Genomic DNA, 20,366 nt, shown 5'->3' on the forward strand with positions numbered 1-20,366 from the left:
AGGTGTGACACAGACCAAAGCTAAAGTGTTAATATAAGGATTACACCAATGACCTTGGCTTGTTTAAAGTGGAAGAAAAAGCTAGCCAACCACAGCTAGAAAGCCTGATAATGTGGAGCTAATTGAACGGCCCTAACTCATCCACTAAGTTTTACAAGTTTCTAGTAATGTTTATGCTTGTTCGAGATAAAGGAGGCTCCAACTACCATTTGCATTTTTCAGGTGTGTTCTTTAGCTTAAAACTAATTATGTTTAACCATGTAACCTGGGTTTCAAAACACATCCAGACCACAAACTCATTTTTGTAAAACAAGTCACCTGTATCCTCTAAAGGCAAGTAAAATGGCAAGCATCCACAAATTGCCCTTGAAACAAAAGCTTTCTATTATTTTCAGTTGTTATATGCAAAAACTGAATCCTGTCGATCAAAAGTAAATAATAGCGTTACAATAGTTACAATATATCCAAGAGTGTTGGGCACACACAGAGACACACACATACACCCCAGAACAGAGTGTTGATGGACATATCTCTGTACCTAGATCCTTTTCATTCACACTTAAATCCTCATTTTTTCCTAGGCAACTGAGGATAAAATTAGCATGATGAGCTCTGTTTGAACAGTAACATGACTGCTTTCACAACAACTCTACCAAACTCCTTCAAACAACACTTTTCAAAATTGCCTGGCCCTAAGTCTTCAACTTGTGTTTTGCAGGCTCCTGAACTATAACATCTTTCCAACACAACTCAGTAATACAAAATAGTAAAATGATCTGACTTGAGTAATAATAAAGAACAAAATGAGCTCTGGAAGCTGGGAGATGGGTGTTCTGGTCGGAGCCTCACCATTTATATCCCTGCAACTGAGAACACTCCTTATACCTCTGTGTTGGTATCTAAAATGGCAGGTAAGTCCCTGAACAATCTCTGTGAAGTGAACCCTCCGCCCCCACAGTCTGGTATGCCATCTCTGAGAATCTCTGTGCTCCTCCCTTTGGGTCCCAGCTCAGGTACTTTCAGGTTCTGCTTAACCTCGAGTTTTTTTTCAGACCCCTCTGTTTACTCCTTACCTTCCTGGCTTCCTGTGAGCAGTGCACTTTGTCCAGAAAGTCTTTTTTGTCCTGGTGATTACTAGTGCCCTGCCTGGGCCTTGAGAGGCCCAAGCGACACTAGTCCCGACAGCCTCAGAGCCTGGGGTGGTACCTCTGCCGCCCTCTAGTGGTGGCCTCCAGTAGCCTGGGCTGTGCTCCACACCTGTTCCCTCAAGTGAGTATTTAAGAGTCTGTGAATTTAAGATGAATAATTCAGTCGTCTTCAGAAAACTGGTTATTTCTGTTGTGGGTTTCTAGAAATTTCCCCTGCTTTACTGAATGGAAAAGGAAAAAAGGTTGTATTTATCTCTTTTTCCCTTTTAGTGTACTTTTTCATCTGTTTGAAAGTGTATGAAGAAATACTTTTGAGTCCCTCTAAACTGCCTAAGAAAAAAAGAGTCAGAAAAATGACTATTCAGTTAACCTTTCAAACTTCTAAGTGAACAATATCAAATCATTTTTTAAGAGATTAAATAAAGGGGGCTTTTGGAAGCAGTCTCTAAATCTGGGTGCTAGTTACAGGGGTGCATTGTTTGTTAAAATAGAATTTATTATTTATGATATCTATAATTTCGTATATACTATACTACAATAAAGACTTTTTAAACTGAACAGACCATTATTTCAAAATGCCATCATATTAATGATATTTTTCCCCTTATGTAAATAACAGGTATAACTTCCATAGGCATAGGAATTGTTATGAAATTCATTTTTGTGAATATGTATTAAATATAATTTGATTAATATATCTAGTTACTGTCTAGGCTGAATTTTCTAACAGCATTAACTAGAACTTGAAAGGTTTGTCCTTTCCCACTGAAACACACATATCATTTAAAGGACAGAGTACAATGAAGATTGGAAACCTTGTCATATAATTTTTTTAGCATGTGTTGCCCTCTATGTCACTACTTCTCCTTGTTTATTTCCAGGACAGAGAGTTCTATGCCACCGATAGAACTTTCAGCAGAACAATCATAAACAATTCCTCCCACCCAATCTGTAACCTCAAAAACATTCTCAATGGGTTTGAATGTCACTTGAAAATACATCAAACAATGGCTTTTCTTGATTAAAGAGACTTGTTTTATGATTCTTTTAAAGGAGGCCTTTAAATTCAGTCATTGGAGAAAATGTTTGATCTATTCTTGCACTGTATTTATAGAATAGTAGTAAATAAGTCTAGTAAAGAATATTCTATAATAATAAAAAAAAAGGATCTTTTCCGCAGAACCCAGTTTTGCGACCAGAAAACACCCCCATGCTACCGTTGTTTCTTTCTCTGAGCTGATACTACAGAGAGAATTTTACATGCTGACAAGAGGGTCAGATCAAATCTATTTGGCAGCATAATCTATCCCTTTCAAGGGCCAGCTTCTTCACTGTAACTACTGCTTATAACTGACAACAGTTTATTGTTCAACTTCTCATTGAGTGACGATGATGCACTTGTGATAGGCATCCGTGGAGGCAAGAAGGTTCGTTCTTTCTTTTTTTCTTCTTCTTCTTTTTTTTTAAATGGCTTTGAAAAACTCTAAGTGCAGACACTGTTGTTAAAAGGAACAGTTCCAACTCTCAGGATGACTTTTCCCCCCAAAGTACTCTGTGCAATCATTAATCAGTTCTTTCCCTGGGTAATTTTATGTCACAAGAGAAATGTTAACATGCCATGAACATCCTTCAGGAGCTGGGGGAAAAAACAACCCTAGAGGATAGCACTGGAGAGGATCACACTTTATAAAGTTAAATTAGTGAAAATATTTTTTGGGAAGAGACCCTCCCACATCATACACAGTTCATTCAATTAAATTTTCCAGATTCCTCCTGAAATTGTGGATGATTTGTCTCATTTGGAATCAACAAAGGACACATTATCCATAAATTATCTAAATGTGCATATGTTTATTCCACAGTGCATATGGTAATAACTACATTTTACTTCATATATTCATGAACATGAATTAAATTAACTTGGGGAAATATCTTGCTTGCAGCCAATCCTTATCTTTAAAAGGCGAAGGATGTTATAAAAGGTGAAATTTGAATACAATGATTGAATTGCATATATTACTCGTAAGTTGACTTTCAGATAGCTAGTTTTGATAAAAAACAATTTTGTGCTTTCATAATTCACCAATTTAAGATTTATATTTATGGCTTAGAATCCACAAATAATATGAATTTTATTTTTGTTTAGTCATTCAAACTTTATATTCTAAAACAGGAGCCTGGAGAGCTGGTTCTAGCTGTGGCACACACTAGCTATGCAACCTTCAGCATGATTGTAACCAATCCAAGCTACAGTTTCCTCATGTAGCTCCTTCTAAACACTAAAACTGTACAATTCTGAAAAACTGCATCTCTCCCTTCACCCTCAAAATGTTTACATATTAATCCCTAGAACCTGAGAATGCTACTTTATATGTCAAGAGAAAAATTGCAGATGTGATCAAGTTAAAAATCTTAAAGTAAGGAGATTATCCTGTATTATCCAGGTGGGCCTGATATAATCACAAAGGTCCTTTGCAAAAGAATAGAGGAGGAGTCAGGGTCAGAGAGAAGGCTTTGTGACAATGGTAAGAAATATGTGAATGATGTGGTTCTGAGCCAAGGAATGCCAGCAGCCTCTAGAAGCTGGAAAAGGCCAGGAATGGGTGTTCCCCTTGAACCTCCAAAAGGAACCAGGCCTTCCAACACCTTGACTTTATTTACCCAGTGAAGCTGATATCGGACCCCAGCCCTCAGAACTGCGGGAGAATAACTTTGCATTGTTTTAAGCCACTAAATTTGTGGTATTTGTCACAGCAGCTATAAGAAATTAATGCATTATATCAGGGAGAAACGCTTCTCATTGGTAATCCGAGGAGCTCTATGGACCCTCTCCCCAGTGAAAAAAAATCATACCTGATGAAAATGATAAAAACAACAACCATTTAAAGACTCTGGAAATTGTCCTACGGACACACAGAAAATAGAGATATGTTGATATATGAAAATCTACTAAATCTCATTAAGAACAGTGAGTCTGGCCTTTGAGCCAGGTCTTGCTCTCCACTTTCCAGTTCAATGTAATGGAAGCTCTACCCTGATTGAGTGCGTCCAAGAACATGGCTTCTTTCTTCAGCCCAGTCTAGTTAGGGAAAATTAGGCAAGAAAATAAAATAAAAGGCATCCACATTGGAAAGAGAAAAGTAAAACTATATTTGCAGATGACATGAGCCTGTATATAGAAAATATTAAGGAATCTACTAAAAATCTACTAGAACTAATAAATGAGCAAAGTATCAGGGTACACAATCAATATACAGAAATCAATTGTATTTCTATCCATTAATAATTAACAATTGTGATTCTATCAATTAGTAATGCATAATCGCTCATTAGTATGAATAATCCAAAATCAAAATTAAGAAACAATTATATTTACAATGTTGTTGTGAAGAATAAAATATTTAGGAATAAGTTTAACTAAAGAAATGCAAAACGTGTACTTTGAAAACTACAATATATTGTTGAAAAAAATCAAAGATCTAGATAAATGGAATACGTTGTATGTTCATGGATTGAGTGACTTAATATTGTTAAGATGTATTTCCCAAATCTACAGATTCAATACAATCTTATAAACATTCTAGCTGCCCTTTTTTTCTTTCCAGAAATCGAGAAGCTGATCCTAAAATTCATATGGAAATACAACTTGTATCCAGAATATATAAAGAACTCTTGCAACTCAACAATGAAAAGACAAATAAGGCAATTTTAAAATGAACACAGGTATTAAACAGCCATTTCTCCAAAAAAATACCTTGTCTCCAGTATCATTTTAAAAAGTAGCTTGGAATTATTTATACTGAAAAATTGTGAATTTACAATCAGAAATTCTGAAACTCAATTCTGCAACCCGAAGTCTCACTGCATAATCTCCTTGTTAATCCAACTACTATACCTCATCCAAAACTTCAAAAAACATTTCCCTAATGCTAACAAATTAATTTTATGATTTAGCTGCAATTTAAAACATAATATATGTTAATGAATCTAGGGTAACGTTTGTTTTGTTTTGGGCCTTGAGAAAAAGAAGCATGTTACTCACAATACCTCCAAGTTATAGACTGAATGTGTCAAATTCTTATGTGAAGCCCTCATCTCCACTGCGATGGAATGTGGAGGTGGAGCCTTTGGGAGGTAATTAGGGTTAGATTAGGTCATGGAGTTGGAGCTCCTATGATGAAATTAATGCTCTTATAAGGGGATGATGAGACCAGGACTCTCTGTCTCCACCATGTGAGAAAATGGCTAGAAGGCAGTTTGTCTGTGAACCAGGAGTAGAACCCCATCATACTGGCACCCTGATCTTGTATTTCCCAGCCTCAGAACTGGGAGAAATAAATGTTTGTTGTTTAAGTAAGCTACCCAGCCTAAAGCATTCTATTATCACAACCTGAAAGGACTAAAACAACTTATCTCTCTTTGGCCATCTCTGCTTCAGTGTTAGAGGTACCAGAGAATACACATTACCTCTATTTTACAAATATAACTTCTTCTCCTTTCAAAAAATATATAAACAATGAACCTACCTGTTGATTTCGTTTTTCCTCCTTACTTCAGAAAAGTATTGAGAAACTGTTGCTTAAGAATTTTTATTTTGAGTCAAAGCTACTCTAGCTGACACTTAGTGGATTAATTTCATTCTGGTGCCACATCACCAGTCTGAGCTCAATTATAGTCAGAAATAATGTATATACTGCCTGCTAATCAGACTGTATTTTCAAATGTACTATTTGGTCATGTCAAGTCTATGGTATATTTTCAATACTAGAAGTCAGTACACATTCAGTGACTCAGCAAATATGATGTGCCAAGCATTGTTCTAGGCATAGGAAGTATCACACAAGATCACAGCCTTGAAGAAAGATTAATAGTCCCTCAAAAATAAGCTTCTCAGGGACCTTATATTCTAATGGATGAGACAGGAAATAAACAAATAAGGAAATACACCTATAAAAACAGCAACTTTAGAGTGTGATAAAACAGTAAATAAATCATAATGGGATGAGCCAGGGAAGTCTTTCTAAAACAGATGACATTTGAGTTAAGTCCTGTATGATAAGAAGGAGTAACCCATGCAAGGAACTGGTGGAAAGGCATTTTAGGCAGAGGGACCAGAGGACAAAGACCCTGAAATCTTGTGATATTGTAAAAGTAGAGAAGAGACCATCATGGTGAGTAAGCAAAGGAAAGAATGGTAAGAAATAAAACACATAAGCAAGGGTCTGATTGTACAGGGCCTTGCAGACAATAGGACATGGGATAAACAGGGAAGAAATAGGATCTGACTTACATATTCCTTTCTAATAGCAAGGATAATATCCCTGGAGGCTCTGCAGATTTTCCTTTCCATTCATTGGCCAGAATTGTGTTGCATGGACATTTTTATTTTTAAACTAGTCGCTGACAATAGGAATTGAACTATCACGATTGGGCTATGACTAATCAAGTTTTGTCTGGATGTCCTCAACACTGGTATGGCGCCCTGGTAACTACACAAAATCGCAGTTTCTGTTAACAAGGAAGAAGGGAGGATGTTGGATAGGCTTCTGATAGAAAGTGCCACGGGATATCTATGCTATCCACATGGCAGTGACATAGTCAGTTGATTATACAAGTCTGGAATTCAGGCAACGGTGTCAGAAGGATGGCAGATGAAGTCTTTTGTAGATGGCTGATATTTAAGGTCATTGGACTGGGTGAGATCACCGGGATAGAGTATACATAGATTTAGAAGACAGTCCAGTATTATGCTCTGGTATGTACCAATATTTAGAAATCAGGTAATGGAGGAGAAACAAAGAAAGGATTGGCCAGAGCTAGTTGCAGGAGATTGTCTTAAAAGCCAAAGAGGAAAGTTATCCAAGAAGGATTCAGCAATTGGGTCAGATATTACTGAGAGGAAAGTGAATACGATGAAAACAGGAGGAATGTACACAGGGTCTAGCGAAAACTGTAATGAGATTGTTGGTGCCTTAACAAGAGCAGATTCAGTGAGTGGTTAAGCACTTGAGGGAGTAACCACAGAGTGAATAAAAGCTGAGAAAGTATTTTGAGAAGTTTGCTGTGAAAGAACAGAGAAATACAGCAGAGGAAATCAAGACAGTCAAGGAAAAGTTTGATTATTACAATTTGGGAGATTATAGAACTTGTTTGTATGTTGCCTGGAATGATCCTGTGCAGAGAAAGACATTGATGGTGTAGAATAAAGGGGGTGAACTGTAAGAACAAAAATCCTTGGAAAGGTGAGAGTGGGTGGGATTTGAGTACGAGGGGAAGGACTGACCTTTGATAGGAAAAGATACATCTACTCTATTTCAAAAAGAGGAAAGGCAGAGAGAAGATGGGCACCGACTGAGGTGAGTAGATAAGATGCATGCATTCTTGTATATTAGCTCAGCTATTTTTCAATTAAGTATGAGTCTAAGTCATCCGCTAAGAATGGGGAGGGAGAGAGTGTGGGAGGTTTGGGGTGAGAGGACATATAAAATGGTTATTTCAAAGACTTAAAAAAGGGAACACTATTAGGGAAAGGTAGTAGGGTCCTTTTTCAACAATGAGGGTATATTTGAGACATGGGATCACAAATTTAAAGTGCCACCAGCAGACAGTTGTGATACAATCTTTGGTAGTCACAGGCACAAGCAAGATGACCAGTGGACTTACGAGGGGTTGGTCTAGCCAGGCACGTAGAGGAAGAGTGGGGCCAGAGAACTGAGCATGTTTTCAAGTAAATTATTTTAATAATGGATCATAAATTATAAGCTAGATAAAAAAGAGACGCTAAGTTAGAAGAGTAATGAAGACTGTGAAAAAGTGGCAGCATGAATGGACTGGAGGCTTCAATAACATTAAGGAATCGTTGCAACGAGGTGCTAGCTTAAGAGCTAAAGGTATAGGAGGTAGCCATCAGCAGAGCGGGTTCTCACTTTTTTGTTTTTAAGATTTTTTTTTTCTTTTTTTATTGGGGAAGGGGAACAGGACTTTATTGGGGAACAGTGTGTACTTCCAGGACTTTTTTTCCAAGTCAAGTTGTTGTCCTTTCAATCTTAGTTGTGGAGGGTGCTGTTCAGCTTCAAGTTGTTGTCCTTTCAGTCTTAGTTGTGGAGGGCGCAGCTCAGCTCCAGGTCCAGTTGCCGTTGCTAGTTGCAGGGGGCACAGCCCACCATCCCTTGCGGGAGTTGAACCGTCAACCTTGTGGTTGAGAGGACGCACTCCAACCAACTGAGTCATCTGGGATCTCAGCGGCAGCTCAGTTCAAGGTGCCGTGTTTAATCTTAGTTGCAGGGGGCGGAGCCCACCATCCCTTGTGGGACTCGAGAAATCCAACTGGCAACCTTGTGGTTGAGAGCCCACTGGCCCATGTGGGAATCAAACTGGCAGCCTTCGGAGTTAGGAGCATGGAGCTCTAACCACCTGAGCCACGGGGCCGGGCGAGGTTCTCACTTTTAAAAGTTGGATTGCTTGTACATCATTACTTTGCATTTACTGCAAACTTTTCAAAAAGATCAAAATACCTGGTGGCCCCAACTTGCTAAAAAAGAGTACAGTTATTTGTGGCTAAGAAGCAGCCACGTGATTAGTGAGTTGGTAATGTGCTAATGCAACAATGGCAAGGTAAAAGACCACACAACATTAGATTTGAACAATTGCAACATACAGAAAAGAGCTTGAGCTTGAAGTCAGAACAACCTGATTCAAACCCTGGTTGTGACGTGTAGCAGCTACACATCTTGGGGAATATTTCTTAATCACTCTGAATCCTGGATTATCCTTTTAAAGTAGGCTATGTCTACCTCCATCGCAGGGGTTGTTATGCACATTAAGAAGGATAATATATGCAAAGTGCCTGGAAATAATAGGTTCTCAGTAAATATTAACTACTATGAGAACTAACAGCCGTGTTCCTACTGCTGCATGGCAGTTTGGGATACGTTTGGGGAAGTTTGTGCTCTGAAAGCAGAGGTTGAAGGGACGTGTCAACCAGAAGGGCAAAGAAAGGATTCTCCTTAAAGGGCTGTTATGGGTGAAGGTAAAACCTGGGTTAGTTATTAAATTATATTTGATCACTGTAATGGTAGGAATGAAGGTCTAAGTTTTGGTTAGTGACATATTAGAGGTCAGAAATAAAAATCACAATATCTGGATTCATGTTTTTTGAATTAATGATGAACCCGAAACTTGGAGACTTGGTGGAAGTCGAGATGGTGTGGGTGGCAGACCTACTCCTAGCCCAGCACGAGCAGACTAGAGACTTTTTCTTTCCTTTTACTAAATCCTTTGTTTTGAGGCTGTTGCCATTCATGTTTCTTTTGGCCTTTGTGTTTTTGTCTGTTTCCTTAAGCCTTTATTGAAAATGTGAATAAGTAAAGAATCACTTGGATAACTTGCCAAAAAAATGTTCATAGACAATATATGATAAATAGAGTGCAGCATTTCTAAATGCGTACTGAAACCATCCTAGTCTTTACCTCCCTCCGATCTCTCACAGCCCTCTCCAGTTGCTCTGGCCTCTTATCTGCCTCTAATTTGTTGTCTGGTTGTTCTAACGTCCCAGATTTATCTTGGTTTATGGCATCTAATCTTCCTTTCAAATGGTCTTCTGCTGTCCTGTTGATGGACTGCCAGTACCAAACCTGGCCCCTGGACCTTTTTTATTTTTTTTTAACTTGTGATTTTTTTCAAAGCCTCTTAGAGTAGGAGCTGGGCTGGGACTGGTGATGTCTACCATTCATGTTTAATAACCCCAAATCCCTGTGTTTTTTCAATACTCCCTGGCTTTGATTATTACGGGAGGAAAAAATAGACTGAAAATATGCAGCAAGTGGACCTGGACTCTGGAGATGCCCATGGTGCCTGTGCCTGCTGACTGTGAATTGCGTTTCCCTCAGCCTTCCCCTGTTATACTCAGACCTGGAAATCTGGCGTGCAGAGTCTTGGTAACAATACAGTCAGCCAAGTTCCCTTATCTACACGTGTCATGCAGGGTGTCATGAAGGGTCTCTGCTCCAGCTCCCTGAACAAGAATACAGGTGTCATGTGGGGCGACTTGCGGGGTCTCTGCTTCCGCTCCCCACATAAGAACGCAGGATATGGTGAGGCCAAAAAGGAACACCCACGGAGCCATAGATTGGGGAGTCATACCACTATATTCTCGCTGGCGGCTGGGTTGGAGACACAGGAGGCAGGAGCCACACTATCCACAACTACTTCTCTCTGCCAACCAACCCCACTTACTAGCTGCAATCCACCATGCTAACTGCAATCGGCTCTTGCTAGCTCAGCCACCACCTTCTTGCTAGCCCCCATTTGTTGCTAGCATAGCCACGGCAGTTATATTAGTGGCCAATGGCTCACTGGTTACAGCTGACGGCCAACTAGCCACAGCTGATGGCCATCCAATCACAGTTGATGGTCATTTACTACCTGAGACAGCACCTTTCTATGTGAGGCCGAGAGCCTGGAAACTGCTTTCTGGGGCTCTGTCCCCACAGCACGTTAGTGACAGGACAGCACTGTTGGGTCAAGTGCCTGCCACTGCCTCAGTGAGGCAACTTGGAACACACGGCTCAAAGTGGAAATGTGTGCCTACCTCACCCAGAGGGGCAGCCACCTTAAGAGAAAGTTAGCCTGTGAGCTTACTGAACTCATGCCCTGGCAGGGCTCTAACCAGTTTTCATAGGCTTTTATGGGAGCCTACCTGCTTGGTAACTCAGCTTAATCATACAGAAAATTAATTGTTTAGAATTCTACCTTATATGAATTAGCCCACAAGCAAAGGCTTGCTGATGATTCTTCTTCTAAGTAAATGCTTCCATATTAGGTTACATGTGGAGTGGTCACTATAACGAGATGTGTGTGTGCCCCGGGACGTGTGCTTTGTCTTCCTATAATGCATGCTGCATTTACTGATTTTTTATTTCATTTGACAAATACATATCTGACACTGTGCTAAGTGCTGGAGAATCTTAGGAGGAGCTCAGTAACCTCTCTCAAGAACCTCGTTATTCTAGAGCTGTGCTGCCCAATATTGCCAGCTAGACGCATGTGGCTATTTCAATTAACATTTTATATTTCTTAAAATTAAATAAAAACTTTAGTTTCTCAGTCACACTCACCACATATCATGTGCTTGATAACCACACATTAGTGGCTGATGCGTTGGATAGCACAGCTCCAGACATTTCTGTCGTTGTATACAGTTCCATTGGGCCATGTTGGTCTCCACTAGCACTGTAGACACTAAAAGAATATCAAGCCTGTTAATAAATTATGTCTCTGAACCTACCAGATTAGATCCAGCACGCAAAACATTTTGGTGACTCTCCCTTGGGGTGGTTTTGTAATTATAGAAACAAATCTGTAAGGAAGCGTAAAGAGAGATTTAGGAGGAGGGTGATGATTAGCAGGTGCTCATTGTTTAGGCAATTGATCTCCAAACTTTTTATAATTAGACACTACTATAGAAAATATTGTTGAGCGATAATTCCCAATATAGGCATTTGTGTTTGTAAAATAATTAATATGTGCTACTTTCCGCTAATATTTCAAAGCGCATTATATACTTTGGGCTCATTAGTGATAGTTGATATAAATTCACAGAATCTTACTGATAATTTTGAGTGTCAGGGGCTAACTTCTTGCCATATCTAATTAAATCATCATTGTTTTAATTTCACAATGTAACTGAAGAAGAGCTTTCTGCTAGGAAAAGTGTCCATTCTGCAATTTTCTTGTTCATTGGTGGCTTGCAGTTCATCTACCATTTGTTTGCAGTACTCTTTTTAAGCCACTTGTTCATTTTGTGAGAGTAAGTTTAACCAGTGCTAGAGTATGTGATGTGTAAGTCCAGTTAGGTGGGCACGCATCAATTGCAACATTTTACACTAGGCCTTCATCGAAGAACGGGGGTGTGTATTGCAGACAGTTATGAGCTCCCACTAACATGGACCAAGTGATGGCGTCATTGTCAACACTTAATAAACATTAGGAAAGCTTAGCTCCTTTCTTGTTATTCCTTCTGATATATAAAAATATAATTATAATATAACATGTTTTCCCTCACCCCAATAGTTCATCTCATGGGGTCTAACACCCTACTTTGAAGGCCACTCATTTAGACCACAGTAGAATGTTTTCAATCCTGTCATTTAATTTATGAATGGTATTCTACTGGCATCAGCCTTATCTAAAATTGTTTGTTTAATTGAATTACCCCAACCAAACTGACAGAAGTTTACAAAAGTTTATACAATACCAAAAGATTTTTAAACACAAAAAGTGTGCCTGAGATCCTGTATACTTGGGTTACAAATTTGGTTATTAGCTTCCTAGCAGCCAGTGTAAATCAAGAAATATGAACCCCAATAGAATGGTCTTCCTTTTACATAGGCACAAATGTATGCTTAGGAAAGTTTAAATAATTTTTTCAAAATTTTATAGCTAGTTAGTGGCTGGGGAATTCAGTTCTATCTAACTCAAAATGTGAATTCAGTTCTATCTAATCCCAAAGCTATTTCTTATGGAATGAGGCAAGTTATAAATCTAGTTCTTAAGTGGAATGAATTCTTATAAGGACTAACTTAGATGGCATATTAGTTTCTGAGGGTGGCTGTAACAAAGTACCACAAACTGGGTGGCTGCAAACAATAGTTCACAGTCTCAGAGTCTGGAGGCTAGAAGTGCAAAATCAAGGTGCCAGCAGGGTTGTTCCCTTCAGAGGGTTCTGAGGGAGAATCTGCTCCATACCTTTCTTAGATACTGGTGACAACCAGCAGTCTTTGGTGTTTCTGACTTAGAGATGCATCCATTCAGTCTCTGCCTGTGTGTCCACATCATGTTCTTCCTGTGTCTCTGTGTCTCTTTTCCTCTCCTTATAAAAATACCAATCATTTTGGATTAAAAGCCCACCCTACTCCAGTATGACCTCACATTAACTAATGACATGTGCAAACACTCTTTCCAAGTAAGGTCACATTCTGAGGTATTTTCTGGGGGTTAGGACTTCAATATATCTTTTTGGAGATTACAATTAACAGACAGTGTATATAAATACCTTCCACCATGCCTGGAACGTGGTGGGTTTTCAATATAGTATATGAGTTTTCTTTGTGATCCACTTTGTCTTATTCCTCTTTGTGGTCTTAATACTTTGCACGCACATAGATGTTTATTAATATTTTTAACAAATAGTAAACTCAAAACTAGGAGACATGCTGGTCGTCAGGATGGTGTGGGGCAGCATACCTAGCCCAGCCTAGCAAGAGCAGGCCAGTTGTTCACAGACATTATATGGCAGTTACAGAGCAGTGTTTCTAAGTGGGTACTGAAATCCTCGCAGTGTTTACTTCCCTTTCAGCTCCCTCTGACCTCTCACAGCCCTCTCCAGTGGCTCTGGCCTCTCCCCTGCTCCTAATTTGTCATTTGATTGTTCTATCTTCCCAGACTCATCTTGGTTTATAACATCTAAGGTCACTTTCAAGTGGTCTTCTGTTTTCCTGTTGATGGACTGTAGGTACCAAACCTGGCCCCTGGATCTTTTCTTCACTTGTGATTTTCTCAATGCCCCTTAGTGGGGCAGCTGGGTTGAGAGTAGCGGTGTGTGCCACCAATATGTGTTAAGCCAAAGTCCCTGGTTTTTTCCATATTCCTTGGCTTTGATTATTATAGGAGAAAAAGGTAGACTAGAAACATGCAGCAAGGAGATATCATATTTCAGAGAAATAGCACCATAAGCAAATCCTCTGTTTTTATACTATAAAACCCTGTATACTATAATACAGAGCAATGTGAGTGAAAAGTTAGAATGAAAGAATAGTCTAATAGTCTAATTCTACCGCTTTCATTCATTTTAGTTATAAATAACCACCAAAGCTAGGTTAAACTAGTAGGTAATCTCTTATAATAAATAGATCAGTATTGTTTGTAATTAGCAAAACTAATAATCCACCTTCGCACAGGCTGTATTTATATATAAATGGAGAACACTTGCAAATGATTAGATTATGTAGGTAAACTTTCCGATTATAATTTTCATATACCACACTTGCCTAAGAAATTTCTCTACTATCAATGAAACTAATTAAATCATTTGTGACCCTCCAAATGAAAAGAATTATTGAATTACAATAGTCCCCCCCTTATCTACAAGTAATACGTTCCAAGACCCCTAGTGAAAACCTGAAAATGAGGATAGTACCAAACCCTATATGTACTTTTTTCCCTACACATACGTACATATGATAAAGTTTGCTTTATAAATTAGGCACAATAAAAGATTACCATAGTTTGCCATGTATAATGTGCACTTTTTTGCCCAAATTTGTGAGGGAAAAATAAAGATGCCCATTATACATGGGTAGTACTAATTCTGTATTTGTATAAATGTTTTTAATTTTTATTTATCCTTATAAGTTAAAAGTGTAACTCTAGAAATCAATGACGATAGCCATATGCAAAATAATACTCTGGAATACAATGATCGGTTTTGTTGAACTTATGACGATCTTGCACCGACGAAGATTTCTTGGCCTTCTATGATGTGTAACTATCGTACTTTTGTTACCACTACATAAAATTTCATGTACCATAATATGTTAAAAATTAATGCTAAAATTCCTTTATAATGCGAAAAAACAAACACCTAAGTATAAACAAATAAAAATTTGAATTAAAAAAAGGAAAGATTTTTCCCTGAAAGTTTGGGCCAAAAACATGGGTGCGCATTATACACAGCAAAATATAGTAACAACAATAACAATAAAATAGAACAATTACAACAATACACTATTAAAAAGTTGTGTAAATGTGGTCTCTATCTCTCTCAAAATATCTCATAACCTATCTGAAAACCAAGACAGCTACTCAATGACTAATGGGTGGGTAGTATATACAGTGCACATACTCTGGACAAAGGGATAATTCACATCCCAGGTGGGATGGAGCAGGACGGTGTGAGATTTTATCACACGACTTAGAACAGTACACAATTTAAAACTGATGAATTGTTTCTGTAATTTCCCATTTAATATTTTCAGACTATAGTGGACTGCAGGTAATGGGAACCGTGGAAAGCAAAACCGAGGATAAGAGGGGACTACTGTACGCCATTTAAAAGAAATATGACAATGATAAAAAATCAGTTGGAAAGGATACTCTATATATACAGAAAATTAACTTGTTAAGAGTAATGGTTTTCCAAGTTAAATATGTTTTCTTCTGAATTATATTGCTGTGAACTGGATGAAATAATTTTTTAATTCTTTAAAAATCCTTTCATTTAAAGTGTATGTGCCTCCCCTTCCCCATGGAATCAAGTCTCTCATAAACTAGGTTCTTAGACTAGTTTGATCACCAATTTGCAGGGAGAAACACGCCTTGGCAAGTCACTTCATCTCTAGTTGGCCTCTTTTTGCTTGCCTTAGTCTAATAAGGGCATTGGAATATATTATTTTTTAAGGTCCATTCCAGCTCTACATTCACAGATACTATGAATAAAGAAGTAGTTTTAAACTATTATTCATCTTTTTACAGAAAGTTATTTTTTAAGCTATATGAAGCTTACACATTTTTAATCGTCCAAGAAATTATATATTCAAAAATAAAGGAAAATCCAATCCACAAATCTACCTCTATAAATAATAACAGAGAAGTGTGCTGGGCATGGATGCCTGATAAGGTTTCTACCTGGTGCCTTTATAAATCACACACTGATTTCTTAACTAAATAAGTTTTTTTAGGTTATGCTGTGATTTTCAATATTATGAGCGCAAAGGGCATACTCAGTGAATTTCCATGGTTGATTCTGCACAAGTCATTTTGCATTTACAGCAAGCCAAATCTATTTAAAGACAAAAATCCATTCACCAAAGTCACCTTCACAAATTTTAGCAAATGTGTAAGTGTAAGCAATGCCTACAGTATACTAGCTTAATTAGAATTTTTTTTTAAAGTCACCTTGAAACTCCACATAATTTTGAACTAAGTGTAAATTTACAAAGCAATGTATGAAACTGAGTACACTCTTTCCATGGTGATTGCATCAGGTGTTTCAAACAAAGTAGCAACGGGGGTCATTTGCTCCTAAAGGAGCAATTAGGTTAAAGTGCTTTAATTTACCAAATGTATAATGTATGATGTTTCTGGAAGGGTTTCTATGCCAAACAGGTAAAAAAATAATGGTTCTTAAAGGGATACTAACACAATTCAATACACTACCTTTCACTTTCTCTCTCCTTCTCTGTCTCTCCCTCTGTCTCCTTCCCTCCCTCCCTTCCTTTCTTTCTCTTTTTCTATCAACTATATCTAAAGTTCCTTTCCTATAGAATATTATATTGAACAATTTAGGGATTATGTCTTGCTTCAAAAATACTATTTTTCAGTGCTGATGAAAATATAAGATTACACAGTTTTCAAATTTTATGATCTGAATTTCTTGTGTCTTCTTTTTTTCTATAAGATAGCTTTTTCAATGCAATAGTTCTAACATATTTAACTCTTTATACTTACGAAAACATTCCTATCATCTGATGATCATGGAGATAATTCAAAGTTACTATAATTCCACCAAGCCAGAAGGACAGCATTCCAGACTCTGGAAATTTCCTTCTAGAAGGACTTAAAAGTCTCTGCAATTAAGAATTAAGGAGATGACATATGGTGAGAAGATTGGTGAAAACACACCACTCATTTTAGTATATTGGCATTAGAAATTAAAAAAAACTTTAGGTAGAAGTTATTTTCCAGAATGGGATTTATACATGTCCTTCAAAGGCAGGATAGAAGGCCCCTGGGGAGTGGGAGATAGTGTGCATGTGAAAGAGAGGGCAATAGGGAGGCTGGGACAATAGATCAGCGCAGGATGGGTGACAGCCTTGGAAATGGGCTCCCCTTCCTTTGAGAGAGAAGATGGAAAGGGGAGAAAGAAGGAATAAGAAACTGCTATAAGCCAAAAACTCTGCAAGGTACTCTACATAAATTTCATCTTTCGGTTATTACAAGCACCTACACAGATGTTAGTCTTCATTGTACAGATACCTTTAGAAACAATTTATTTTATGCTTAGATAAGCAATTTATCTATTTATATGCCACTCTGCTAAAAAGTGACAAATACAACCTTTTATGCACCAAATCCAATGTTTATTCCCTATTTCACCCTACTGCCTCCAGGAGAAAAAGCTGAGGAGTCAGTGTAGACACACTGTGAGGATGGAAAAAGGAATGCAGGATGAGGTTGACAGTGGCTTACTTTTATCCCAGCATTAAGAGGACATGGAGGTGGAGGTTTAAGGAGAATATAGAAATTTTCATCTGTGATACACAAATTAGTCTCTAATGCAGCTTTTCTTTAATCTAGCTCTTACTGACTTGTTATGGCTGAATAAAACTTTGGTTGTCCAATCCTATTGATTTAAATATACTTTGTCTTTATATCTGCATACTTTTCAATTAGTAATATTCTTGACACTATTTCTCTGTCCCTCCATCTCTCTTAGTAGTTAAGAAATGCACTGGAAAACTTCTATAAAGAAACACTATTGACATTTTTCATAAGTAATTTCATTTTAAAGCCATTAACTATCACCCAATTTCACTTACCTCGGTTCATTTTCATTGAGAGAGTGGAACTTACAACAAGGCACACCACAATTTGGCAGCTCAAATAAAATCAATAACAACAAATATTTATCAAGCACTGATAATGTTGAGGCAGCTTGGCCAGATTCACCTGGTTATGTGCAGATCATGGAGTTCACCATGATGCTGGTTGGCAAGTGAAAGAATCACTAAGAACAAGAATGGCCTAAAGGGTCTTCTGTCCTGCCAGGACATAACTAGTTACAGGAGAGGTTCAGCTAGGAGAGTCAGGACCAGGGGCCAGCCAAGCAGAAGAGGCCTACAGCCTGCTGGGGCCAGCATGAAGTCTGGACAGTGTGTCAGATAGTAGCACTAACGAGTAGAAAAGGCCTGTACTCTTATCCTGTACACAGATGAATGAACATGTGCTGGGACTTTGGCGGCAAATATCAGTAGACCGGAAGAGAAAACAGAAAGTACAGCCGTGAAAACTGAACCAGCTATGGCTCTGACCTCCCAGAAAGTAGCCAAATATGCAGTCAAAAGTGGGTGTGGCCACATCAAATTCTAGTCCAGCCTAGGTAGATACCCAAAGGAGCAGCAAAGCAATGAGAAGCAGGACTTCAGGGGTGGGGACCCATGAAATCGGTGAAAAGCAGCATTAAGGGGCCCACTGATCAGTCTGTTGAAAGACTATGCAACAGGGCAGAGCAAAAATGAGGCAGGGTGGCAGGACCCTGTTAGCCGACAGAGCTGAGGTGTAAGGAAGGATTTCAGGGTGCTGATATGTTCAACAAAAGTCCAAGGCATACCACAGTTATACAGGAGGGGCCAGTATGGCACAGGTAGGATAGAAATCATTCCCAGATTTCTGGATCTGCCATCTATATCTGCAAGATGAATTCCAGACCTCATCTGCTAAGGTTGGGGTGGGAGGAATAGGAGAAGGCAAAAACTTCTCAGCTTCCCTCTGTTTTGGTTTGATTGGCAGTGGTACTAGACCAGACTGAACCTTAAAAGGGAAATGCTTCTGTGAGTACGGAGGAGGGGGGCTGAGGAATGTGGGGGTGGACAGAAGGCAAATAGCTTCTGCCCAATTTCATGCTTCCTGTTAGGCTTGGGTCAGCAAAGACAACAGCCTCCAGGCAGATCCCGACCAGGACCGAGGTGCCCACAGAGTTACTAGGGTCTGGGAGTGTGAAGGCTTCCTTAGCTCAGGGGCCTAGGCAGATGTCGGGTCAGTGACCATGGCACATGAGGCTGCCATCACCTTTCATGGTCACCCTTCAAAGCCTGGGGTGATGAAACCAAATTAGGGTGGAACACTGGAGGCTCCAGTTCACTGGCCATGCAGCAGCCCCTGAAGAACAAGCTGAGCAGGACCATCCAGTGTTCCTCATTCCAGCCCATTCTTGGGGTTTGCTGAGCGCTGGTTAGTCCATATCTCTGCCTGACTGCTGCTTACGGAGCTCTGAAACCTACTTCAAAACATTTTAGCTTATATACATATGTATATATATTTCCCCACACCAAAAGCTTTTTGGTAAGCAATAAACATTAAATATTTTTAAATTAAATATTCTCTGAGTGTCTACTGTGCACAGACCATTCACCTTCAGTGTGCTATCAATGAAAGGAAATATCTTGACCTGCTCGCTTCCACACATTTTCAATCAGGAACATTTGAGCATCTATATAATCCTCTCTGCCCATTTTATCCGTCTTCCCCATATGGAATAGGCTCCTGGGGAGATTTGAAAAATTAACCATTTGTACCAACCTGACAAAGAAAAAAAAAAATCAGCCTGGACAGGTTTTGGGCTTTACCAAAGTAAATTTCTATTTCCAGAAATCCCTTTGCTTTTATTTGCCCAAGCAGCCCAAGACTGCCTGGATTTAAAGAGAAACCCAGGCTGGTCTGTACAGCAATGTCTGGGGAACCTCCCTGTTTTCTGGGAAATCTGAGTGGGAGAGTGTCAGCTGATTCCAGAGTCCCTTGGGGAGTATGGGTGGGGGGGGGGTAGAAGTGCAAGGGTGCTGAGGGTGTATTTCAAATCCTTTCTTGGATTGAGAGGAGCTACTGATACCACAGGCATAAGAAGCTTTCCTCTCCAATTGTCCTCTTCTTTACCCTTTACCTCACTAGTAGCCTCGCTCTCAGCCTCTCTCTCTCTCTCTCTCTCTCTCTCTCTCTCTCTCTCACACACACACACACACACACACACACACATACACACACAGTTCACAAGAACAATTTTTTGTTTGAATGTGAGGCCAAAAGGACTCTGTAACTTATATGTAATCAAATAGAATCACAGGCAAGGATGCAAGTAAACAACTTAAGAAATGATGCAGTGTGTCAAGCTGACCCAATCAAAATAATAGAAACTGGTGAAGTGTTGAAGGCAGACAAGTACTTCAAAAGTCAAAGTAGAACTTTGCTCTGCTGAGGACTAAATAGCAGCTAAAGAACATAGCTGAGTCTTGGTCTGGATTGTGGAAGGCGAATAAATAAAAAAGAAAGACAAGCGAGCCCATAGCCAGGCTATACTGAAAATTAAGGAGAACAAAGAGAAGGCGGAAGAGGCAGATCAATGCTGTAAACCTGCACACAGGGCAATGGGGAAATGGTATAAATTATAAT

At 38.9% G+C, this 20,366-nt stretch overlaps 1 protein-coding gene across 10 annotated transcripts in view; it reads right to left on the bottom strand.

Moving 5' to 3' along the window:
- Positions 1 to 20,366, bottom strand: part of LMNTD1 (lamin tail domain containing 1) — a 387,606-nt gene that overhangs the window by 148,107 nt on the left and 219,133 nt on the right. Inside the window, exon 1 of one of the 10 annotated variants that reach the window (XM_019737647.3) lies at positions 11,434 to 13,888. The exons of 6 other annotated variants lie outside the window; for them this stretch is intronic. Coding sequence is in view for 1 of the 4 variants with exons in the window: in XM_088798492.1 (XP_088654618.1) it covers positions 11,434 to 11,459 (26 nt within the window). In the remaining 3 variants the exon portion in view is untranslated. Of the gene's footprint in view, positions 1 to 1,073; positions 1,379 to 11,433; positions 13,889 to 20,366 lie in introns of those variants that run through there. 3 more of the 10 variants (XM_088798492.1, XM_088798489.1, XM_088798499.1) reach the window with 3 other exon arrangements.

This window comes from Rhinolophus sinicus, chromosome 1, assembly GCF_057876585.1.
Source record: "Rhinolophus sinicus isolate RSI-liver-muscle chromosome 1, RSI-T2T, whole genome shotgun sequence".
NCBI lineage: Eukaryota > Metazoa > Chordata > Mammalia > Chiroptera > Rhinolophidae > Rhinolophus > Rhinolophus sinicus.